A 26,409-nucleotide genomic window follows, 5' to 3' on the forward strand; every position below is an offset into this window, starting at 1 on the left:
GATGTAAAGCTGGTATTACATGATTTGCCTTTAGGTAGTGTTGCTTGTAGTGTTGCACATAATCTGTATTCGTTATGAATTTCACATCATTCACAAAATATTCTTTATTAATTCGAGCTGTGACTTTTGATAAATTATAATTTACAAATTTTAAACTTAGGGGATATAAATAATAAATTGATATTATTACGAGAGAAAGCTACAGAGTGAAAGAGCATTAGGACATAATAGACACAAATAATAGACACAAATTTTGGCCGTGCTATAATGAAAATTTTGTTCTAGATTTCAAAACTTTGTGACTAATGTGAGAGTTACCTCACCTACATAATACTATCACACCAACAAAACATTAGACTATAGAGGATAATGAGCCAGGCTAAGAACGATACAATGCATCATGAAAAAAGCACAACCAACACGTTAATAAACATACTGGGATCACATTTCTGTTGAAAAAATTACATACAACTCATTACAGGCTATTTTAACAAAACACGTTAAAATAAATGAAACTTAACATATACATAAGGAAAGCACGAATACAATAAAAGACAATGGACTCGTCTAGTCGTATTGTGTCTGGACATCTAGCCAACCCTATAAAAGGTTGTCATATGACACGATTGATACCTTATTAGTGAGCTGTGTTATATTATCATGGACTGAGCAGCCTAGCCGACTCTAGGTACGCAAGCTCGACATACAAGATTATTTATTAGTGAGTTGTGTCATTATGAACCGAACTTAGCCAACTCTAGGCACGCAAGCACGACATACAAGATTCCCAAACGGAAATCAACCAATCTCACTAGGAAGAATAGAGTACCAAAAACCCAAAAAAGACACCCAAAATCCCTCTTCACCGTTCACTCACACAGTCACAGGCTCCAAGCACTCCGATACTCTCGTCAGTCATCCCTCACACTCTCATCTTCCTCTGTATCTCACTGTTCTTCCACCAAAGCGACGCCGTTTTCTTCGGCCTTTCAGGTATCTCAATGCTTTCTATCTCTCTCTCTCTCTCTCTCTCTCTTTTTTTTTAAATATTTTATTTTATACTATCTTTTTTGAATTATTTCTGGGTATAATTTTGGTGGGTTTTTATTTATTTTTTTGGAATTATTGTGTATCTTTGAATCTGTAATTCGAATTACGTACATAGCTAGAACAATTTGAGATTCTATATGAATTTGATTTTGGAATAAAATTTGAGCGAATGTGAGTATTAAATTCTCAATTAGGATTTGTTTAATTTCTTCTTCTTTTGTGCTTAATTGCGTGATACAATTTGTTTAATTTCTTCTGTTTTTGTGGTTAATTGTTGCAAGAATTTATCTTTTACTAGTTTGTGTATTTCATGATATGGCAACTTGTTTTGTGACATATTTCAGGGGTTTTAGCATAATATTTAGGTAGTTTTCATAATTGCAATGGCCTCTTCATCCTCATTGAGCATGTGTGCATCGAACGGGGCGTTTGGCATTCGCAATGTGAGTAAATCTCAACAGGTTGTTATGAGTGGCTGCCCGGAATTATTCGGGAAAAGTGTGGTTAATTGCATGCCAAATTGCTCGTCTGCTGACTTCACCCCGGTAAGGGGCTCATTTGGGGCGAAACCTTTAAAATGGGAGTCGAATGGGGAAGTTCCAATGAGGCTTGGAGTTCCTTGCCATGTAGCTAGTGTTAGAAATACAAGTTTGTTCTCAGTAGGTCAGAAATTTCAACTTGATGATGTGCTTGAAGCTCAGCAGTTTGATAGAGAGACTCTTAGTGCCATTTTTGAGGTGGCGCGGGAGATGGAAAAGGTGGAGAAAAAATCACCTGGGAGCCAGATTTTGAAGGGATACTTAATGGCTACTTTGTTTTATGAGCCTTCTACTAGAACCAGGCTTTCGTTTGAATCTGCTATGAAGCGGTTAGGTGGTGAAGTTTTGACAACTGAGAATGCTAGAGAGTTTTCATCAGCTGCCAAAGGAGAGACACTAGAGGGTGGGTCTTACTAGTTTCTACGTAATTGTTATTGGCAGTCCTCTGATGTGTTTTGGTTGTAATGTGTTGCCTTCTTATGCAGATACTATTAGAACAGTTGAAGGATATGCGGATATTATTGTGATGAGGCACTTTGAAAGTGGTGCTGCTAGAAGGGCAGCTACAACCGCGGGAATTCCCATCATAAATGCAGGAGATGGTCCAGGGCAGCATCCAACTCAGGTTAAGTCGTATTTTATCTTGATTGTAACCTTTTTAATCAGTAATGACTTTAATTTTCGATGATGTTGCTGCTCATTTAATAACATATTTTGGAGGCTAATGGTGTTAGTTGATAAATTTTTCTTGGACCCTACATTATTGTGGTGCTAATAAAATGTTAACATTGGATATTTTAATCTATAAGAGGATGTTTTTAGGTCATAGTTTAAAGGAAATGCATCCTTTGGGTTAGCCATGATTCCTATGGCATGTAGTGAGACAGAAATATAACCTTACTTTTGTGGCTTTAGGTTTGGTTGTTAAGTGATGAGAGCTAATTGCTAAACTACATTACTAGCATACTGGTGTTTGAGCTATGCGTATGTGTTGGTGTGTTTGAGGGTGTGTTTGTGCGCCTGTGTGACAATGTCTTTTCATCATAGATCGCACAAAGGCCCTATTTGTCAATTAGTTGTTGATTGCTTTGACCATTCGTTGGCTGTTTGTATTAGCTGTTTTGACTAACTGATTGTAATTAGCTGTTTGTGTATAAGTGTTTGGTATATAGCTATTTATTGGTTGTTTAAGAGTGCTCGTATAAAATAACATAAAGCTCTTCATGTTAGCTTTATGATATTTCAAACAGCTCCTAACCAAACACCCCAAAGAGCTTTTGAACTGGTTAAACATCACTTTTTGCTCCAAAAAGCTCCTAACCAAACAGTCAAACACCCCTAAAGTATGACATTTTGATTGTAAGAGTTCAACTTTTTCATTGATAAATGCATAATCTATATTTCAGTCATGCTCTGTGATCTTTGATGATGATACTTCACCGAATTACTTAATCTGTGCAGGCCACTGCTCATTGGAACCTCACATAAATTCATTTGTTTTCAATTCTTGATCATATTGCCCTCACAGATATAGTAGTAGAAGAAAGGTTTATATTTATTCCCATGACATACTTTGCATAGGAAGAAGTCAGGCTTGTCTGTTTCCTTTTGCATTATCCTGTCTTTGAATACTCTGTATAATCATCCCATGAACTGTGTAGTAAGTAAAAAAAGTCAGAGCAGTTTCCCCAATTTTTCTCGTTTCCTGGCTTGAGGACTGTAATAAATTCCATCTTGTCATCTTTGTCTCTCCCTGCACAACCATCTTGGGTTGGCCCTTCACCTTACATAATCAACAAAAAAGTAGAATTGTATGATGATTGTAATTTAGTAAATACAAAGATGTGGCCTATATTGATTCTGGTGCTATATGTCGCAAGTATTATTGTTGTTAACCCTGACCTGCTCTTTTATGTGAACGTAGGCTCTTTTAGATGTATACACAATTCAAAGAGAGGTAGGAAAGCTAGATGGCATTAGTGTTGCATTGGTTGGTGATCTTGCTTATGGAAGGACTGTTCGTTCTCTGGCATATTTGCTTGCCAAGTATAATGATGTAAAAATATACTTTGTGGCACCAGATGTGGTGAAAATGAAGGTATGGCTATGGTGAATATTTTATGTAAGGTCATTTAATTTATCTTGCTAGAAAAATAATCAAATATGGAAAACTAGAGTGCAGTAATTCTAGAATACTAAATTGCAATATATTGCAACTTCAGGATGACATTAAGGAGTATCTGACCTCAAAGAACATTCAATGGGAAGAAAGTGCTGACTTGATGGAAGTAGCTTCCAAATGTGATGTAGTTTATCAGACTCGTATTCAGCGAGAACGTTTTGGGGAAAGGATTGATCTTTATGAAGAAGCAAGAGGGAAATACATAGTTAATAAAAATGTGTTAAATGTGATGCAGAAGCACGCTGTAGTCATGCACCCTCTTCCACGTCTTGACGAGGTATTTTTCTGAACCCTTACTAGTGAAAGTGATGCATGTACTGTGGTCCTTCCACATCAGATCATTACTCTATGTCCCTCTTCTCATTCCCTATTTTCCACGTTTAGGGGGGAATTTATTGGCAAGAAATTGCTTCTCTTGGTTGATGGTTTGTTTTGGCCTTTACAGATAACTGTAGATGTGGATGAAGATCCAAGGGCAGCCTACTTCAGACAAGCAAAGAACGGTCTTTATATCCGTATGGCTTTGTTGAAGCTTTTACTTCTTGGATGGTAGTCAATAGATTAGAGAATTAGTGATTTGCTAGGGAACTAAAGTATGGTTTAGCAGGAGCAAGATGAGGGCTCTGTGATGATGTGTTTTTTGAGGATGTGTTTGAACTTTGAAGTTATCAGAAGTTTTGACAATTTATGAAAGTGTTTTTTTTTTTCGGTCTCCTGCGCTTAACCAACAAGATCTTCAAGATGCCAGTCTTCTAGCGTAATAAAATGATGGCAGTTTTGGAAATCATATTTCGTGCAAATATCTAGTAATTAAACCAGTTTTGGGTTACGATTCAGAACAATTTACATCAAGTTTTTGGAAACATGGTCCCAAGTAAAGATTCAAATGTTAATAGTATGCTGTATCGCCTGTATAGGCTTTTAAAAATTATCAGAAAACATGAAGTAATTTGTTACAGTATTCCTCAAAAAAAAAAAAAAAAAAAAAAGAAAGAAAGTAATTTGTTACAGCAGTGTAGTTGCTCAACATAGCTATAGAAGTTTATCACTGTCATACAATGTGAACTTGAGAGAGGCAATGGGGAATTTAAATTTTCAAGGATTAAAACCAAGCCAAAAAATTTCTAATCTAAAAAGCGAAAAGCAAGATTTATAATTTTTGTGTAAATGTTATTAGTAGGCAGGGAAGTTAGGATCAACTTCTTTTTGCCAAGATGTCAATCCCCCGACAATGTCCTTGGCTGAGGTGAAGCCATAATTGTGAAGTAATTGAACAGCTCTCTGAGAATCATTGCCTCTTCTGCAAACTGTATACAGATGAGCACCGGAAACACCTTTACGTGTTTCCTCTTCCTTCAAAGCGGCAGAGATTTCTGGTAATCGGGACTCCAAACTCGAGAGTGGGAGATTAAGAGAATTGGGAAGTGAGATTATGTCAAAATGATGAGCAGGTCGAACATCGACCAAAATATGTGCTTCTCCATTGACAACCTTCTCATTGTACTCCTTGCAGCTAATTCTTGAATCTGCAGGTACGAGGTTCAACTTGGGAGGAGCCTGCACCCAGATAAAATAAACGGGAAATCAGTCGTTTAAAACACATTTTAAACGAACTGCAGAAATCTGAACAAATTACAGCATGTAGTCAAGTCTCATGCATTACAAGATAATTCCTTGGCTATCATGATTCATGAAGGCAGGGAGTTCATTTAAATATATCTTTCGTTTAATTCTGGGACCTAGAAGAAATTATTGAGGGTTAGTTGACCTAGGCCCCGTTCTTTAGAGCTGCTCTGCTCTGCTGAAATTTGCTTTGCTCTGCTCTGCTGAAATTTGCTCTGCTCTGCTTCAATCTGCTCTGCTCTGCCCTGCTCTGTTTAAAATTAATACTTAATATTGAATTATTATAATAATAATGTATATTTAATAAAAATAATAATAAATAATTAATACTTAATGATAATAATAATTAATATTTAATAATAATAAATAAATAAATAATATTTATTAAAAATAATTAATATTTATTAATAATAATACGTTCTCCGTTTTCTTTTACTTGCAACACAGCCTTGTGGCACGTGTTTTGAGCTCTGGTTTATGTAATGTAAATGGACAAATTTTTCATTATAATTTTTACAAATGATACTTAACTCTATTCTAATTTTCGTGTAAAAATTATATTGATAAAATCGCTCGTTTACCCTCACTAATCATCTCCTAAAACTGCGTGCTTAAAAGGTGTGTTGCAAGTAAAAGAAAACGGAGGAAGTATATAATTAATATTTAATAATAATAATAATTAATATTTAATAATAATAATATTAATAATAATATAATTAATATTTAATAATAATATATTAATAATAATATAATTAATATTTAATAATATTAATATTATTAATAATAATTAATTTATAATAATAAAATTTAATGATTATAATAATAGTAATAATAGTAGTAGTAGTAGTAGTAGTAGTAGTAGTAGTAGTAGTTGTAGTAGTAGTAATAATAATAACAATAATAATAATAATAATAATAATCGTAATAATAATAATAATATTTAATATTTAATAACAATAATAAAGCATTACAATTATTATTATAGTATTAGTAGTAGTAGTAGTAGTAGTAGTAGTAGTAGTAGTAATAATAATAATAATAATAATAATAATAATAATAATAATAATAACAATATTAGTAGTAATAATAATAATAATAATAATAATAATAATAATAATAATAATAATGAAATCTGCTCTGCTCGGCTCTGCTTTGCTCTGCTTCAATCTGCTCCGCTCTGCTTTGCTGAAATCTGCTCTGCTCTGCTTTGCTCTGCTGAAATCTGCTCTGCTCTGCTCTGCCCTGCCCTGCCTGCCAGAAGCTCAAAAGAACAGGGCCCTAGTCTATGAATCACTCATACAACCAATGAATCAACAACTTCCTAAAACCTTAGGCAGTTCTTCTATCATCAAAATTCATAATAAAGCTCTATGTACAATAGTTAATGGCCACAACTCATAAAGCGCTTCAGCTTGCCAAGAGTACCTTTTATTGTGGGGAATACTTAAAATGCTTCAGCTTGCCAAGAATATTACCACCTTTTATTGTGGGGACTACTAAATTTTAGAAAGATTACGCTGAACATAACAAATCATCATCATACACCAAGTAGTCATTATAAAGTATAGCATTTGTTTTGGTGCAAAATTTAAAGTAAAGCATATACCCTAAAAGGCTAAAACAGACTTGCATGGGAATCCAGGTTTATCAAAGCATGGGCATCTTTCTTACAGCCAATATGATTAAATAGGAGAAATCTGAGACCAGAACACCCAATTCATTCAATAGAATTTGACTGTGTATACACTACACTGGCAGGAATAGTTTTGATCCTATAATTACCAGCATTGGGGATCATAAATGATAAGAACATTAGAGAACAACAAGCTTAAAAAACAAAAGAAAATAAAGTCTTACTGTTGACAGGGAAGAATGGGTGAACTTCTCGTAGTCAAATTCTCTAAAATGTTCAGGGGTGAATGCAGATTTTTCTCCACAGGCTTCACATTGTGGTGACTGTCCCCGTATTTTGACCTTAACAATGAGAAATTTAACATTAGCAATCCGCAAGCACAAATGAGTTGTCAGCAAAACCCAATATAACTTAGAAAATAGAAGTAGAAAATAAATACGTAGTACTTTTTCCAGTTCAATAGATTTTAAAAGAAGGTTTGATATTGATAAAATCTTTAGGAAGTAAAGCTTGAATCAAATACCGAATTTACTACACAAGGATATATCAGCAATGCCCAACACTCATTGTTCTCTTGATTCACATTAAAGCACTAAGACTGACTGTGCAGGCACAAGTCAATAAGACTTTTAGTTGCTTATCCAATCCATTGATCATCACATAATTCAACAAAGAGCTTTGATGTAAAGGAGAAGTATTTTGTGGGTTTTCAGAGCACATTTATAGAGTTATCCATATTGCTCACCAGCTTAAAACACATCAAACAAAATACAGGTAGTAATGACAATATTACTATTTAAACTACTGTAAAATAGGTCAATGACTACATGGAATAATCACTTTTGGTTCATGTAGCTGACCCCACTTATGGGATTAAGGCTTTGATTGATTAAAACTACTGTAAAATAGAAGAGGCACAGTTTGAAAAGGAGATTGGAAAGGCATTGTTTGACAAGGCCCAACATCAGAAATGGGAATTTGAATCATACCACACGAATCCTTCCAGACAATGCATCAAATATAAGCATCCGTCCTGAAAGTGGCTCACCAACATCACTAGCAATTTTTATAGCCTCTAGGGCTTGTAAAGTTCCAATGACTCCAGGAACTGCAAAGCATAAGTTAGAGAAAATAATAAGCAGTTGTAATGCAAAAATAGAAGGTGAAGTATGAAATAAAAACCAAAAGTAATTCACAAGACACTGAATTAGGGAGCAGAAGAAGTTCTAAAATAGAGCATCAAAATCAGCAACTAGCTAAAAATAGCAAGACTCAAACTTGATTATGCAGACAGCAGCTCTGTGAGTTAAAATAACATATTGAAGTGTATGCAATGCCAGGACCATTTCCTCAAACTCAACTTCTACACACTGTTTCAATGCTTTATAACCACATTACTGCAAATGGAATCCAAAACCACAAGCTGTAGAAGCACCATACAAAATTCAACCATTGAGTTTGAGACAAGCATGATATGCAGGCTGTATTAACTATTAAGTACTCCCCCCGTCCCCGAAAGAACGACTCTTTTGGGCTGATTTCGCGGGTATTAAGAAAGTTAAATAAAAAAAAGTAAAAGTATATTGGAAAGATAAATTTACATGGGGTTTGTAAAAAAGTAGAGAGAGAAAGTAATAAAAGTACATGAAAAAACAAAATTTTATATGGGGAAGCTAATTTTGCACAAATATTGTTGTAAATTGGTGGGTATTTTAATGCAATTGGTCGATCATTTTGGGACTAAAATTAGACCAAAAGGGTCGAACTTTCGGGGATGGAGGGAGTATATGTGAGTACTACGTATTCAGCAACTCACCTACTCCAAGGACACCACTGTCCGAACATCTTTGACATGCTGTCATGGGTGGTGGAGCTGGAAATAGGCATCTATAACACGGGCCACCTTTGTAGTTGTAAATGGTTAGCTGTGAATACATTCTGATCAGTTCATACATAGCCAGCTTAAGATTTATAGAACATGATAGCTTAAGCCAAAAATATAAGTAAAAAACTATATGACAATTACAAAGGATATACCTGTCCTTCAAATCCTAGAGCAGCACCTGATACAAGAGGCTGCAGAATAAGAATTTAAAGATGTGAGAAATGAACTAATTTTGCATAACCTAGGAGACATGCATATTACACATGATTCTATGGTGAATGATACTGAAAATCTACATGATCCTACTGCACAGTGAGCACACATGAAAGAACATATGACTAGGTACATCAACCATCACATTTGTTACCTTTTCTTTATAACATTAGTTTAAACCTTCACACAGTTATTATTACTCACAGCAAGTTGTCAACTGATTATTGAATTTCCATATAAATCATCTATTTTCTTAGAGAAACAAAAAAAAAAAAAAAAAACTTCCCTGATAATATTCTATTAAAACAATGGTTTTAACAAATCAAACACCTGATAAATCATCAATTAAGTAACTCTAAGTAATTATCATGGCTTTAAAAAAACCCATTACCTTTTTCAACACAACACAACAATCATTGATCATGTAGCGACTTGGGACATTGTCTGTGGCATCAATTATTAAATCATACCTGCAAAATGCCATCAGTGAAGAATTATCAAGTCATAAACAAGTGGACAGTTAATTACTTAAATGAAGAATAATACACGAGTATAAAAGAATTTGGGAAAAGTACTTGCTAAAGATATCCAATGCATTTGATGTTCGTAATGCTTCCCTATATTCAACAATCTCAATTGTGGAGTTGATCCTGAAACAAACATCAACATCAAACCTAATAAAAAATGCTTTTTTTATATTTATATTTTTAATGTGGTAATCAGGCATAAGGATACAAGTAGAGAATTACGCACAAGCGACAGGCAGCAGCAGCAGATTCTACTTTGGACTTGCCGATGTAGGCCTCAGTGTGGATAACCTAACGTCCAGACCAAATTAAAAGGAGATTTAAGTTGGAAAATTTTTAATTTATAATACAGCAGTAAGCAATTAACAATGTGATAAGAACAGAACAGTTTAAGGAGCACACCTGCCTATGCATATTATTAAGCTCCACTACATCATGATCAACAATACCAATTCGACCTGAAAGACAACCCGAAAATATTTTAGATTTGATGAAGTTCAGTTTCTTCAGTAAGTTTAATTGTATAACATAAATGACAAATGTATCTTCAAGTAGCATAGAGTGTGGATTGCTAGGTGCAAATAATTGTCCTCTAGGTATAAAATCTCAACAAAATGACATCTTACCGACTCCACAAGCTGCAAGATACAAAAGAGCTGGTGATCCCAAGCCTCCAGCTCCAACAACTAGGACCGATGACTTCAACAGATTTGACTGCCCTATAACAATCAAACAGTAAATCAAAAGAAACCTCTTAAACCTTTTGATATTATACATAAACAAAAGAATAGCCCAAAAATGCTATGTCAAACAATCATCTTTACACCAATTTCAACAAGTTCTTACATGATTAAACGCCATACACAGTCACCATAAACACACTAAAGCAACATGGATCCTTTGAAATTTTTTTTAACAAACATGGTGAGCATATACTATGCTGTGATTTTAATACTTTGAATGACCCGTAATTCGATTCCATTGCCTCAATTTTTATCCAAAATCTATAACATAATTAAACATTGAAATCCGACAATGCAACAATTAAAGCAATGCTAATTTCCTTGCAAGATTCTACTCTAATCCGAAATCGAAGAATTAACAAACAAAAATTTAAACCAAAAAAAAAAAAAAAAAAAAAAGAAAAAAGAACCACACTTTAATAAAATTACCCAAAAAATGAAAGATATCTTCTAAATTTAGTAATTTTACATACTCAAAATTCCATCAACACTAAATTAAACTATATAAAACAACAAATTAATGAAAAAACCAGCAAACATCAGAAAAATCATGAATAATGAATCATAAATCAAAAAGAAAAGGGGAAACCTTGAACGCCGAAAGAGGGGAGCAAAAGATGACGACTATAACGGTAAATAGCATCGGACGGTAATCCATGGCTGTTGCGGTTGGAATCGACGGTGGAGATTGAAGGGCAGGAACCATTACACGGGGATTGTTCGGAAATCGAAGAATCTCGAAGCTGAGATTCTAGGGATGAAATTCGAGCTTCAATGTCGCTTTTTTGAGCTTTCAAAGCGTCGATTTCTTCAAGTAATTTAGTATGGGGTTCATCTTTGTGCGACTCCATAGTTGTCTGCAGTAAAGAAGGTAGGAGAGAGAGAGTGATGAAATGAAGGTGATAAAAATGTCAAAACCCTACGATTTTGACCTTTTGGGTTTATAGTCCAAAACAGTCAAAAGGTAAGAAATAGTTTTAGTTTAACCTTTGTGAATTGTGATAAACAAGTTTAGTTTAGTTTAGTTTTAGTCTAGTTTATCAGAGCTTAAATGGGAAACTGCTACTTTAAATAGGGATTTTACAATTTTACCTATCATTATTGCCGCAAAACTTATACTTTTAGTTTAACCACCATCAAGAATCAACTAATTCAATACGGAATAATTCTAGCGGCTAAGACCTTAAATTACTCCGTCCCAATTTTATGTAGACTTTGGGATTATAGAATTATAGTGGGTCATTACACTAATTAGTAATTACCAAATAAAGAAGGATCAAACTAATTTGGGAATTTTGTCCTCAAACAAGATTCAAAGTTTGCTTTTATGATTGCTATAATCTAAGTTTTTAATTATTCGGACACATCTTCTATAAGTGTGAATTTTCAGACTTTTCGGACTTATGATTAGGTGGTTTTAAAATTGGAAACCGCACAATGGCTCTGTGATGTTTGAATTGGTGCATGAAATTGTTAGAAACTTAGAATAGTAACATAATATGGCATGCACATTTAATAAAAGTGAAGAGACTATAAAGATTTAAATTGAGAATAAGGAGTTTGAAGATTTTATATCAATTTATCTTGACATCTTAATTTTTATAGTATTCAATTACTTACTATAAAAAATTTCAGCTACTAAACAACCAGTACACACTCCACATCTCCACATATGCAAAGAAGGTAATAAGATTGGTAGACATATATGCAGGAGCTTGAATGCTTGATACAAATTTATTCACATAACTTAATTGGACATACATTTTGACAAACTAATTCACATATATCCCTTTTAACAGGACTAAAAATGCAGCTCATTCATGTGTGCTGTTCAATTATAATCACTGATTTCGACATCACACGAGGATCATTGTGAAACCATTCAGCACTTCTGCAGATTGTACAATATAATACAACCGAAAAGTACTGTTTCCTGTACTTATGGTACACAACTTGTGGATCATGATACAAAGCTTTGTAGCAAGACTTGTAGCTTGTACCAAAACTAAGGTCCCCTGCATGTCTACTACACATTAGCTGGTAAGTTGGGTGTTAAAAAACGTAGCACAAACATTTGATCATGATAAAAATTGTGTTGGTTGTTGTTGAAGGTGAGATTCTTCATATCTTCTGCTCAACTTAAGTATTTATTTCGCGATTACATGGACATATTGCATCATATACTATTGAATAATATATCTGATTATTTTTGTGCAGTATGATATGAATCAATAATCTAATAATGGATTAATTAATTAGCTGGCAAATTTGGAATGAAGAAACATATTGAAGAAAACTCTTGATAAAAAATGATAATCATGCTGTTTGTTTATTGAATGTGATTCCTTGTGTCTTGAGACTCCCTAAATATATATAGCTAGGGAAGGAAGAGCAAGTGATCACCAAATAAATACTTTGCAGCATCTTGAGTAGTTCTTTGGCCTTCAAACATCGAAAGAAACTACAAAAATGGTATCTCACCACATCCGTTCTTCTAGTTATCCCTCGAATTCTCACCCAATTGTTGATCAGTTGGAAGAACAATTGTGCAGATTAAGGTCATGTCAAGCTGCCTCGACTTCATCAGTCACCAGCAAACTTACAGGCCTTGATGATTTATACAAGTGTGTTGATCAATTTCTGCAACTACCTCTGAATCAGAAAACAGTATGCCAAACTCAAAACAAAAATTGGGTTGAGGAGGTGTTAAATGGATCTTTAAGGCTACTTGACATCTGTGCCACCTCTCGAGATGTTCTAGTACAGTCTAAGGAACGGCTGCAAATCATACAATCAGTGCTACGAAGAAGGTGCAGTGATGAAATTGACATTAGCAATGAAGTCGTTGAATACCTTAAAATCCGAAGGACATCCAAAAAGATAATCAAGAAGTGCTTGAAAGATATCAAGGAAGTTGACATAACTAATGAGACTAATGCCACCGAGAGCATGCTAAGAGAAGCGCAAGCCTTGACAGTTGATGTTTTCAAGTCCTTGTTGTCCTACATCAGTGGATCGCAGAAAAGTAGCTGGTCTTTCTCAAAACTTGTCAGCCAAAGATCCGAGAAGGAAACAGAAGCATCCATCAGTGAATTTGAAGCTGTTGATGCTACTCTAGAGTTGATGATTAGCCAAAAAAAGAAAGTAAATGTTGATATGTCACAAATAGTGAGATTAGAGTCTGAAGTTCAAGAAATCGACAAAGTGTTAGAATGCTTATATAGACATCTGGTTAGGACCAGAGCAACTCTCCTCAATGTTCTTAGTAACTAGTACAAAACTTATTCCATTACAAAATTTTTGATAGGTGAAAAAACATTCTAGCTATACACAAATAAACATTATAGAATTTCATCCAATTTGTGTTCTATTTTATACTTATGTGAATCCATACCATCATACTTTACAATATGCCAGATATGTAACATTAGTCAATACTTCAAATCAAAGGAATTGTAAAATAACCAAGGCAGTACAGATTGTACAAAACTTTCTAGTTTATGTTTCAAGTCATTCTGTCTTTAATTACATCAAATTGTGAAAGGAAGGTCTGTTAGCTTGAACACAATGTGATCTAGGTAAATTTTGACCGATTATATCATCTGTATTTTCTCGAAAAAATTAAAACGAACAAAATAGGATGGACTTTTTCCATTACAGAGTGTACTTGGACTAATGATGGCATTCACAATTACTGATCCTGCTACAGTTCGATTTGTCTAAATGAACATAGCATGGTCTATTTGCTACAGTCAAGAAATTGCCTACTACTTTCAAGGATCATTCTATTTCATTCCTGTATCATATATAGGTAATTTCCTACTAAGCACCTGAATTCAACGCCACTCGTGTGCATCATGGCAAATCATTGAGCACTCCTGCAGTCATTATATATACTAGAGAAGTAGAGATGAGTACTTGTCATAGCCACTCGTGCATAGCGCATTATTAGGATCATGATACAAGACTTTGTAGCAGAATATTACTATATAAATAAAAAAAAAAGATAAAAAAAAAAAACTAAGATCACCAAAAGATCATATTCAGTATAATAAGGGAATACACAAGATTCAGAAATCACATTAGCTGTTTAGTTTGGTGCTATTAAGCACAGAACAAACATTGGAAAGAAGCTATTGCAGGTATTGTCTGGTTGTTGTATAGCAGAAAATCCTTCTTTTCTTTAATCCTTTTTGTCTTCTCTTACTTTGGTATAAATAGAGGCAGAAGAATGAGTTATTCATCAAATCAAAATTTCTATCTTACAACTCTAAGCTTCTTAACAAAACTAAAAAAGAATATTTAAAATGGCTTCTATTCATACTCGATCTTTCAGTTTCCCCTCAAACTCTCACCCCATTTCTGAGCAGTTGGATCAACAATTAAACAGATTGAGGTCTTCTCAAGCTGCTTCTACTTCATCCTTGACCACCAAACTTAGTGGTCTAACTGATTTATACAAGTGCGTTGAAGAGTTTCTTCAACTGCCCCAAAATCAGAAAACCGTATCTCAATCTCAACAAGTATTAGATGGATCTCTAAGACTCCTTGACATTTGCTCCACATCTCGGGATGTCTTGGCAATGACAAAAGAAAGTATCCAAGACATTCAATCAGTTCTTCGAAGAAGGTGTAGTGGTGAACTTGATATTACCAATGAAGTCGCTGCATATCTTAAAACAAGAAGAGCATCCAAGAAGACAATCAAGAAGTGCTTGAAAGATATCAATGCAGTTGAGCCCGTTGCCATTGAGAGCATGCTCAAGGATGTGCAAGCGTTGACTGCTGAAGTCTTTAACTCCTTGTTGTCTTACATCGGTGGATCACAAAAGAGTAGCTGGTCTTTCTTTAGCCAAAGATCTGAGAAGAAAGCAGCAACATCTTTTGATGCTGTTGATGCTCTTCTTGTGAAGAAAGTGAATGTTGATATGTCACAACTAGTAAATTTAGAGTCAGAAATTCAAGAAATTGACGAAGTTTTGGAATCATTGTTTAGGCATTTGGTGAAGACAAGATCAACTCTTCTCAATGTCCTTAGCAACTAGAATAGAAATTCATCCTTGTAAAAAATTTTTTGATACGTGAATATACATACAAATGAATATACTATACATACAATATAATTATCTCGAATTTTTGTTGTGTTCTTCAAGCTCATACATTCAATCATGCCTTAAAGATACTTAAATACTTGAAATGAAGGGTAAAATAAAATAAAAATGACTGATAGTATGAGACATCATACATGATTTATTACAGTTAACAAAAAACAGTAAATATTGTTTTAGTTGATAATTTAAGAAATTCTCTGTTTTCTAAGACAAATTAGAAGAAAAGATAAGCCTTTTTCTTAAGAAAAAATAAATAACATAAGGTAAATTCTTCATTAAGCTTATTATGAAAATTTAACTAAGGTTGATTATCAAAATGATTCCATGTGCAGGGAAGCGTTGAATTGTATCGCGAATTAATTGCTAATTAGCTGTACGATTCCAATTGTCTGCAGGAGCTTCAGAAATGCAGGTTCTTGTTGTATATAGACAATATAGTCAGGTACTTACCTACTAACTTGGATCGTGTACACCGCTTCATTGTTGTTTATTAATATTTTTGAGGTTCCTATCCTCACGATTGTATTCATAGGTATTAAAATAACAGAATACGAGTATGTGATTTTGTTAAGTAGCCAACTGATAGAATGTGTCATTTCTACTCGTGTGTAGCAGTTGCTTAGGATTATGATGGGCATACAGGGAGCAGCATATGACATTGAATATTTTGTGAATATAAGTACATTATTATTTATAGATTGTTAATAGGCATCATGAAAGAGTACTCCTGCAGTACATTATACTAGAGATGAGTACTTGTTTTTGCCACTCTGTATAGCGCATTAGTAGGATCATGTACAAAACTTTGTACTCCGTAACAGAGTATTACTATAAAAAATAAGATTCATGATCATATTCATTGTAATAAGTGTATGCACACGATACAGAAATCACATTAGAAACATATAACAAACATTTGTAAGGAGCTATTTTAAACTAAGACATTATCTTGTAGACATTGTCTGGTGTTGTATAGCAGAAAACCCTTCATTTCTTTTATTCGCCTTAATGGAGTATATGGCATCAACAAATTATTTAATCATCGATCGATTCTTTAGTAGGCAAAAGAAGAGACAATGTTAAACAACCCAAAGGAAGGACATGTTATCTCTCTGAGTTTTATTTATTTTTTGATTCCTTTTGTCTTCTCTTGCTTTGGTATAAATAGAGCCAAGGAAGATGAGTAAGTCATCAAATAAAAACTTCTATCTTTCAACTCTTAGCCTTAAAACAAACTTTAAAGAACATAAAATGGCTTCTTACCACACTCGATCTTTCAGTTTCCCTTCAAACTCTCACCCCGTTTCTGAGCAATTGGATCAACAATTGAACAGGTTGAGATCATCTCAAGCTGCTTCTACTTCATCCCTTTCCAGCAAACTTAGCGGTCTAAATGACTTATACAAGTGTGTTGAAGAGTTCCTTCAACTGCCCAAAAATCAAACCGTATCTCAATCTCAACAAGTGTTAGATGGATCTCTAAGACTCCTTGACATTTGTTCCACATCTCGAGATGTCTTGGCATTGACAAAGGAAAGTATCCAAGGCATTCAATCAGTTCTTCGAAGAAGGTGTAGTGGTGAACTTGACATTACCAAGGAAGTCGCCGCATACCTTAAAACAAGAAAGTCATCCAAGAAGACAATCAAGAAGTGCTTGAAAGATATCAATGTAGTTGACAAAACTAACGAGTCCATTGTCATCGAGAGCATGCTCAAGGATGTGCAATCACTGACAGTTGAAATCTTTAACTCCTTGTTATCCTACATGGGCGGATCACAGAAAAGTAGCTGGTCTTTCTTAAAACTTGTTGGACAAAAATCTGAGAAGGAAGCAACAACATCTTTTGACGCTGTTGATGCTATTCTTGTGAAGAAAATGAATGTTGATATGTCACAACTAGTAAATTTAGAGTCAGAAATTCAAGAAATCGACGAAGTTTTGGAATCATTGTTTAGGCATTTGGTGAAGACTAGATCAACTCTTCTCAATGTCCTTAGTTATTAGATAGAACAGAAATTTTTCCTGTACAAAAATTTTGATATGAACATACAATACAAACGAATATACATGATACTGATACAATTATCTCAAATTTTTGTTGTGTTAATCAGTTTCATACTTCAAATTACGCATTGATCATACAAATTATGAGATACAAGATTCACTCCGATCCACAAACAGAAAGCAGTAAATTTAATTTGTTATGTCTTATTAATCATCAAAGAAATTCTCTGTTTTAAAAAACATTAAATGAAAATAAAAAAGCCTCCCTTAAGACAAAAAATAATATTAAAATTGAATAAAAAATACAATAATTCTTCATTAAGATGATTAAGAGTATTGTTAGTTTAGATGAACTACTACAAGAGGGGGGGTGAATGGTAGTAGGTTCCAATCGCGGAACTTATGCGGAAATAAACAATTGAAACGTAAAGGAACTTAAAGCACACAGCAAGTTTTACGAGGAAACCATCCAGTGCCTAACTGGAAGTAAAACCTCGGCCCTATTGGGACTTATAAACAAATTCCACTATAATAGGCAACTCTCCTAGTACAACCTATTACACAGACCTTTGCTTTGCAAGTTCCACCACGGACACTTGACTCTATGATAGGACACTTCCTACCAGACCTAAGACACTTCTCAGGACCCTTTTTCTCCCCTTACCCAGGACACTTCCTAGGTGACCCAAGACACTTCTCAGGTTCCTTTCACTCACTGTGCACTCACAGCTACCACTCGAATTTTACGAGATTTCAAACTCATCACTTGCGTGAATTTAAGAGAATTCACAATCTCACCCCAAAATACAAAACACTCAAAACCCTTTTTCCATTACAAGATCTCATTGAATATCCCTAAATACATATCTATGAATAAAGAGATAAAACTAATATATTGGACACTCGAGACCTGTCTGGAACTCACTGGACGTACTGTAACCAAAACCTGATAGGAACTTTGACCAGGAGAACTGACTTAGCTTCGTGGTGAAGGATAAAACCATTAAGCACGACCACTACACTTCGTCAGCCTCAACTTTGAATGAATACTTATGAGCATATTTATAGTACACTCGAAATATTCATTTCATCTTGAAAAAGATAGATTTTCTGAAAAGATAAGTTTAAAAGATATTTTCTAAAAACAAGTTTTCCGAAAATATATCTTTTTGTTCAGAATAAAATCTGTCAATAATAATAAGATAACTTAGCATAAAATCAGCTTTTATTCCAATCTTATCTTTTAGTTTAAAAATACTTTTTAAACAAAATTTATCTTTTTCCAAAAGGGATTTATTAGAAGATAAATATCTTTATTCAGTAAAACCAAATCCCTAAAAGATATGCACGTATTAAGTAAATATATATATCATTAAAACCGACTTTTAACGACGTGCATACTTAAGTTCCTATTAGGTTCCTGAACTCTGACAGTCTCTGAGTTCCTGACAAGTCAGTCACTCTAATTTCATTAACTGTTTGGAGTTCACCTTGGTTCCATATAGACTTGTTCCAGACCGACTTTTATGTCCAACATACTTACATGAATCCTAGAGCAATATACTTCTATTTCTCTGTCTTCATGTTGCTTCTCTGAAACTCTTGTTCTGGAATCCTGTAGTCTTGATATATTCTGGATCTTAGGGTTTGCCCCAGCATTACACCAGAACCAGGTCGTTACACCCGTTTTGAAGTTCCTGTTGAGAAACTTCGGGAAGTTCCATTGCTGGAACTCTTCTTCTGTTCTTTACTTGTCCTCATGGATCTTCCAAAGTTCCTTTGTTCCAGTTCCTACTTCAGCCCTCTACGCTTACTGAACCTGCCAACATCACAACACTAGAAAATCCTTATTAAATGGAAGTTTGCTCAATTCTTAACATCATCATCAAAACCTCATAAGGGTCAACAAGTTGCCCCTTTTTAATGATGACAAACTGAGCAAACTTCTGAGGATAACAAAGTAACTCAGAAGGTTAGTTTTTTCATTTATAAAAACAATAAAGAAAACTAAACTAAATTAAAAGACTCCTACACATACATGACCTATATATGTATAGGATACTTACCTTATGAAGCTAACATATGCAAACACATGTTTACATAGTTACCTTCATGGTTCCTTAGCCATCATCATGCTTATCAACCATAACACTTATCGTTGTTCTTGTTCCTCTATTGCTTATCCTATATTGCTCAAGTTCCTTACATATATACCTGTCATTACTCAGGTTCCTTGTATCCTGTTCCAAGCATAACTTGCTCTTTCTATGCACAACTTAACATACACGTTAGATAGATAATCATCATTAGTTTATAATCATCAAAACCTAATTGCTCAACAAGTATGTAATTAAGTTTTTCAAAATAAAATAAAATAAAAAAAAGAGTACAGTATATAATTAAGGTGGATTATCAGCATGACTCCATGTGAAGGTAAGCTGTAAGATTCCAATTGTCTGTAGGAGCTTCAACAAACTCAGTATTATTGTAATAAGGGCGTGTATGACTGTCGATAAAAAATGTGTGTTCTTGTTGTATACAAGTATATTATTTAGGTACTCGCCTACAAATTTGGATCATGTACACGAGTTCATTAACATTTTTTGAGGCTCCTTTCCTTGCAATTATGTTCAATTCGTTTAAAATTGACAGAAAATGCAAATCATTAATTGATTTCTTAGCTAGCTTACTGATAAAATGTGTCATTTCTACTCGTTCATAGCAATTGCTTAGGATCATGATGGACGTACAGGGAGCAGCATATGATATCGAATATTATTGTGAGGATCACTAGACGATTTTTAAATTTGTTGGTAGTTCAAGTCATTTTTAATATATGAAGTATATATATGTTATTCGAGTTCTTTATTTCACCTTAATAGCTCGTGTTGGATCTTTAACACTCAGACATGGTCATACGGATAGAATACTTAGGCATGCAAAAATCAAAATTGTGGAGAATTTTCACAAGACAACTTAGTTGAACACTTAGAAACGACCCATAGAAAAAAACCAATGTAACATTCCTATAACTACTCCCTTTGTCCCTTATTTACATTCATACTTTTCATTTTGGGTGTTTCAAAATTACATTCTTACTTTCTCTTTTTAGTAAGTAAATTTTTGCCAAATATCCCCAAATTATCCCTAAATAGTTGTGATGTGGCTTTACTTTTATTATTTTTCTGTTTTGCAATTAATGGCACAGAAACCATAATTTTGACACTCACCCTTTTAAACATTCTGAATCCATGTGCAGCACTATACTGAAATATGATTGGTCCTTTTATTTTTCACCAAAAAAATGTGATTGGTCCCTTTTCTTTTTTTAAAGAGGATTGATGACATGTGTTTCATTTAATATCCTTCTATCTTTGTTTTATTCAAAGACAACAATAAATGTTTTGTAATTCCCACATTACTGTCCAATCATGGGTTTTAAGGTTACTCAAAGTTCCTAATTCCCGTGTAATTTTAGAAATAGGAATGTAAATAAGGGACGGAGGGAGTATTTCAAAAGTTGATGTTGTACATGCTCAAACTATAATATAAAAATGAATAATGGTACTTACATATTGAGTTAGTCGTAATAATCATTTTGAGGTTTTTGATTTTTTTTTTTAAAAAAAATACAAACAAGATTTATTTATGATAATTAAAAAGTACCATCCTTTTTATTTTAGGGTATGTATGGACATTAATTTTGAAATATGATATACAGTAGTACCTCGAGACAACCTACTTATTTTACGACTCATTAGCTAACCTTTTTAATGTACGGAGTAGCTAGCTCACACATACAACATTAGCCTGTACACATAGGGCATGAGCTACACGACGACCTAACCCTTTAGGGACGTTAGGTTCATAAATTAATTTGGTATGAGTTTGAAATTAAGAATAAAACTAGGGTGGTATAAAATTGGAACTTAATTTTCAATACCCTGTATTTGATTGTTGTTCAAAAATGAAAATTTTCCTTTTCGTTAGATACCTCGAGGCTGGAGTTGTGGTATGAGTCATACATACCTCCCCCTGTTGGGTTTCTAAATCTCATACCTCGTGCGTTTAAGAAATTAGATTTTTCTTAGCATAACAAACATGAGGTATGTATTTTCAACCCTATACCTCATACCAAAAACCTACGAACCAAACTCTCCCAAAACATGAAAACATGAACTCCGTAGTTCGGTTGGACGAGTTGTGCATGCCCCCTTGATGGAATCAGAAAGAGCACGAAGCGATGTTACACTTTCCCCTTGTACATAGTTGTACACTTGTACTTGGTCATTATACATGTAGGGGGGCAATCCAAGCTTGGCCTGACACAGCCGAGGCCAAATAATTCCTCCATTTTGGGTGAATTGCTCAAACTTGCTTAGCCTCACAACTAGAGTTGTTCATGAGCTAGACTACCACTACCTGCTAAGGTCTTTATTTAGACCACAATTTTCAATATTACCTCCGTTTCTTATAATTTGCAACAAAAAAATATTTTATGTTAATTATATCTGAATCGTTTCTCACCGAGCCTAAAAGATCACTTCCAACCTCCTGGCCACCACCCTAAATCCACCGCTTTACCCGCCAACTTCACCACCATCTTCATAGACACTGTACTCCACCCTCCAATAACGCGCAATTCGGCTTTTCGAAGCCATTCCAAAATCCAAACTCCTCAAATGCTGGGGTTGCCCAGAAGATGTTTGATGAATTGCCTAAATGAAATAATATTTGCTGTATTGCTTGGAATGCTTTGATACGTTGTTTGGTGACTTGTTGTAGGCAGCTTTCCTGATGATGTTTCCGTGCTTCGTGTTCTTTCTCTGCGTCCACTCGAACGAGGGCTTGGATGAAGGAATAAGCTCTAGGACTAAACTAAGGAGTATAAGTTAGACATTCATAAAGGTTATTGCAGGGTGTAATGTAGTGATTGATATATATGGAGAAGGTGGGTTCATTGCCGCATAAACCGTTATGTGTTTGGCAAATGGCAATGTTGGGTGTTAGAGGAGTATTATTCCGGGGAACACGGATGGTTATGGAGTTTGCAGCGAATGAGCGCGAGCATGGCAGCAATTAGCAATTATTTGAGCACTCTCTGCGGCATATATAATACGTGAGATAGGTACTAAACTCTTCCACTCGTGTTTAGCGCGTTTTAAGGATCATGATGTTTAATTTTATAGCAGAGTATTGTATGCTAAAACTTAGCTAATCACCACATGATTTCACTTAAACAAGGGGATACAGAAAGAAAATGCATCAGATGTTGGGAGTTAACAAACATTAGACAGATATTGGATTAAAATAAGACGAATCTTGCAGATTTTGTATTGGTTGTTGTAGAACAATGGATCCTTCATATCTTTTATTTAATTGATAGGGAGTATATTTACATTAGCTGAAAGTCCACGATCGATCGACTCGTTGCCTCGTTGGTTGGCCAGCTGAGAAGAGACAATGTGAAACAACCCCAAAGGAAAACCATGTTCTCTCTCTGAGTCTGTCTTAATTTTTTGATTCCTTTTGTCTTCTGTTTCTTTGGTATAAATAGAGCCAAAAGAATGAGATATTCAACAACTCAAAACTTGTATCTTACAACTCTAAGCCTCTTAACAACTTTAAAAGAATATCAAAATGGCTTCTATCCACACTCGATCTTTTAGTTTCCCCTCAAACTCTCACCCCGTTTCTGAGCAGTTAGATTGAATGTCCAAGACATCCTCGACTCAATTTGAGTAGAGATTTTGGAATAAGGCTTGCTTGTTAATTGGCAGAAGTTGAATCAACGAACTCACCAACATTGCAGAATAAATCTCTCTATGGTTTGTATCACAAGTGTTTGGCTAAGCGTTGGTGAAGTAAAGGCAGCTTGATACGATATCAATCAAGATATCTGTATTATTGTCCATTGCAGAGAAGTTGAAAATGCAAGTCTTGGTGACTATGGTGAGGTGACTCTACCTTTCGGTTTTAGGTGTTTGTAAATCAAAGTAGCAGAATGAAAGATAACATGATTACAATTTTCTACTAAGGCCATCCATGGTTATCTTTCATACTGTCGCCTCCTACTCAACTTGCCAGCTAATAATAACATCGAATGATGCTCAAAATATTGATTTTGGATTGCATATATTGATCTAACATACAATGTCATATCCTGATCCCTGTATGTCCATCATGATCCTAAGAAACAGCTACGCACGAGTGTAAATGACACCATTTATCAGTAGGATAGCTAATAAATCAATTAATGGTTAGCAATTAGCATGTTTTTTAAATAGATCGAGTAAAATTTGATGAACATATAGGAATCTCAACCTCACCTTCCCTTTAAAAATGTAAGAACTCGTGTGTATGATCCTAGAATAAAGGAGTGTGCTTGACTGTAGGAGACCATGCAATTTTATGCATTCATGCACACCCTTACTACAATAAATTATCAAGCTCTCCAGCAGACATCTGGAATATTAACAGCTAATTAGCTATGCATTCTTTAGTAGATTCAACGTGTACCCTCACATGGAGTCATTATTGTGATAAACTGATCTCATAATTAACCTTCATATCAGAAGCTGATAATTACTTGCTGTATTTTTATTATCCCGGTTTTTTTAATTTATTTATTTCTTATAGAATAACTTTTTTTTTTCCCTGTAATTTCATATCAGAAACTGATAATTACTTGCTGTATTTTATAAAATTTTGTAAATCATGCAATACGTACTGTCAGATTTTTTTACCCTTTGTATTTCAAGGATGTAGTAACTTTGGTACGATTGAAAGAATGATTGAAAGAATAAAATTGAAGAACACAGATAAAATTAGAGAGAATTGTATGTATAGTATATTCATTTGTATAGTATGTTCAAGTATCAAAAATTTTTGTACAGAGATAAATTTCTATTCTAGTTGCTAAGGACATTGAGAAGAGTTGATCTGGTCTTCACCAAATGCCTAAACAATGATTCTAAAACTTCATCGATTTCTTGAATTTCTGACTCTAAATTTACTAGTTGTGACATATCAACATTCACTTTCTTCACAAGAAGAGCATCAACAACATCAAAGGAAGTTGCTGCTTTCTTCTCAGATCTTTGGCTAAAGAAAGACCAGCTACTCTTCTGTGATCCGCCGATGTAAGACAACAAGGAGTTAAAGACTTCAGCAGTCAACGCTTGCACATCCTTGAGCATGCTCTCAATGGCAACGGGCTCAACTGAATTGATATCTTTCAAGCACTTCTTGATTGTCTTCTTGGATGCTCTTCTTGTTTTTAGGTATTCAGCGACTTCATTGGTAATGTCAAGTTCACCGCTGCACCTTCTTCGAAGAACTGATTGAATGTTTTGGATCTGTTCCTTTGACACTGCCAAGACATCCTGAGATGTTGAGCAAATGTCAATGAGTCTAAGAGATCCATCCAACAATTGTTGAGATTGAGATACGGTTTTCTGATTTTGGGGCAGTTGAAGAAACTCTTCAACACACTTGTATAAATCATTAAGGCCGCTAAGTTTGCTTGAAAGGGGTGAAGTAGAAGCAGCTTGAGAAGATCTCAACCTGTTCAATTGTTGATCCAACTGCTCAGAAACGGGGTGAGAGTTTGAGGGGAAACTGAAAGATCGAGTATGGATGGAAGCCATTTTAAATATTCTTTTTTAGTTTTGTTAAAGAGACTTAAGAGTTGAAAGACGGAAGTTTTGAGTTGTTGGATATCTCATTCTGAAGCCTCTATTTATACTAGGATACTAGAAGACAGAAGGAATCAAAACTATAAATGTAACTCAGAGAGATAACATGGTCGTCGTTGGGGTTGTTTCACATGTCTCTTCACAGCAAACTAACCAGCTCACGAATCGATTACTGATAAAATTTTCTGTGAATATTATTATAGACTTGATATCAATTAAATTAATGAATTGCAGGATATTATGTTATACAACAACCAATACAAAACTGCAAGATGTGTTATTTTAATCAAACTTCTTATAGTTGTTTTCTTTATGTCTTTAAACTATCAGCCAATGTGTTTTCTGCATCCCCTGTTCCAATGGGAATCATGTGGTGATCAACTATAGAGTTTCGCGACAAACTGTAGTATCATGATCCAACGAATGCGCTATACACGAGTGGGAAAGACGAGTACTCATCTGTCATTTGCTGCAATGCAAATTTCATATATATAACCTGTCCTCATTCCATCTTCCATGCCCATTTTCGGCAATGTAAACTCCATCAGCAGTTCATGTTCCGCGCTCAATCACTGCAGTGTAAACTCCGCGCTCAATCAGTCATATGACCGTCAATTGCTTCAATCCAAAATCCAGCACCCGTCCGTGTTGAAGCTAAGGCTCATTTGCTGTATACTTCAAATTAGTCAATTGCCAAACTCAGCACACGCTTTATCGAATCAAGCATTCATCAATCACTGCATTACACAGTACTATATGTTGTCTATCGACTTTCAAAACCAATTTATCCGTGTCAATGTGGGACTAGAAATTGATTATCCCCTCTTCAAAGCCTCCGTTTGAGAGGCAGAAAAAAAGTAAACTCCAATTCAGAAACCAAAGCAGTCCAAGAAGTAATCTCTCATAAGCATTTCATCGAACACCTTCTTCGTGCAACAAATATATCCGATGATGAAACTGAAGATGAGGGGTTCGTAAGCAAGGCTTTAATGGAGAAAAGTATAATGTGGATAAAATGGCGGTTGATCTGGCGATAACACGATAGGGTTTGTGGCGGTGTTGGTGGGATTGTCGACAAGGGAAGGCAGAGGTTTTGAAACATACAAAGTCTTATATGTGGCTAGCCATATGGTGTGGCCACTTCACATAATCGCATATAAGACAATTAATTAAGTAATATGGGGTTACAATGATGAGCA

General features: G+C 34.6%; 6 protein-coding genes across 8 annotated transcripts; 4 read left to right on the forward strand and 2 right to left on the reverse strand.

The window, feature by feature from the left end:
- Positions 1-773: 773 nt before the first annotated feature.
- On the forward strand, positions 774-4,451 carry LOC145574953 (aspartate carbamoyltransferase 1, chloroplastic-like). 2 transcript variants are annotated; one of them, XM_081632857.1, is made up of 6 exons: positions 774-993; positions 1,404-1,992; positions 2,075-2,214; positions 3,514-3,687; positions 3,812-4,048; positions 4,217-4,451. In XM_081632857.1, the coding sequence occupies exons 2-6, from the start codon at positions 1,434-1,436 to the stop codon at positions 4,322-4,324; spliced, it is 1,218 nt and encodes a 405-aa protein (XP_081488983.1). In that variant the 5' UTR covers positions 774-993; positions 1,404-1,433; the 3' UTR covers positions 4,325-4,451. The 2 variants fall into 2 exon arrangements, with proteins under 2 accessions (XP_081488983.1, XP_081488982.1); XM_081632856.1 differs by having other exon boundaries at positions 775-993; positions 1,395-1,992; positions 4,217-4,449.
- A 206-nt stretch (positions 4,452-4,657) lies between these two features.
- LOC145574952 (adenylyltransferase and sulfurtransferase MOCS3-like) lies at positions 4,658-11,288 on the reverse strand. 2 transcript variants are annotated; one of them, XM_081632855.1, is made up of 11 exons: positions 10,985-11,219; positions 10,279-10,366; positions 10,055-10,110; positions 9,879-9,943; positions 9,701-9,775; positions 9,517-9,595; positions 9,065-9,103; positions 8,844-8,952; positions 8,017-8,135; positions 7,252-7,368; positions 4,658-5,328 (listed from the first exon to the last, which is right to left on the reverse strand). In XM_081632855.1, exons 1-11 carry the CDS (start codon positions 11,099-11,101, stop codon positions 4,945-4,947), a joined length of 1,248 nt encoding a protein of 415 aa, XP_081488981.1. In that variant the 5' UTR covers positions 11,102-11,219; the 3' UTR covers positions 4,658-4,944. The 2 variants fall into 2 exon arrangements, with proteins under 2 accessions (XP_081488981.1, XP_081488980.1); XM_081632854.1 differs by having other exon boundaries at positions 4,661-5,328; positions 10,279-10,371; positions 10,985-11,288.
- A 1,576-nt stretch (positions 11,289-12,864) lies between these two features.
- On the forward strand, positions 12,865-13,668 carry LOC145575748 (uncharacterized). The gene has a single exon (XM_081633557.1). It carries the CDS (start codon positions 12,865-12,867, stop codon positions 13,666-13,668), a length of 804 nt encoding a protein of 267 aa, XP_081489683.1.
- Positions 13,669-14,702: 1,034 nt separating this feature from the next.
- Positions 14,703-15,440, forward strand: LOC145575749 (uncharacterized). Its single transcript, XM_081633558.1, has one exon. It carries the CDS (start codon positions 14,703-14,705, stop codon positions 15,438-15,440), a length of 738 nt encoding a protein of 245 aa, XP_081489684.1.
- A 1,317-nt stretch (positions 15,441-16,757) lies between these two features.
- Positions 16,758-17,513, forward strand: LOC145575750 (uncharacterized). The gene has a single exon (XM_081633559.1). The coding sequence runs from the start codon at positions 16,758-16,760 to the stop codon at positions 17,511-17,513; it is 756 nt and encodes a 251-aa protein (XP_081489685.1).
- Positions 17,514-24,424: 6,911 nt separating this feature from the next.
- LOC145575752 (uncharacterized) lies at positions 24,425-25,162 on the reverse strand. Its single transcript, XM_081633560.1, has one exon. The coding sequence runs from the start codon at positions 25,160-25,162 to the stop codon at positions 24,425-24,427; it is 738 nt and encodes a 245-aa protein (XP_081489686.1).
- Positions 25,163-26,409: the final 1,247 nt, after the last annotated feature.

Source organism: Chenopodium album, chromosome 13 (assembly GCF_948465745.1).
Source record: "Chenopodium album chromosome 13, dcCheAlbu1.1, whole genome shotgun sequence".
In the NCBI taxonomy this organism is placed as follows: Eukaryota; Viridiplantae; Streptophyta; class Magnoliopsida; order Caryophyllales; family Amaranthaceae; genus Chenopodium; species Chenopodium album.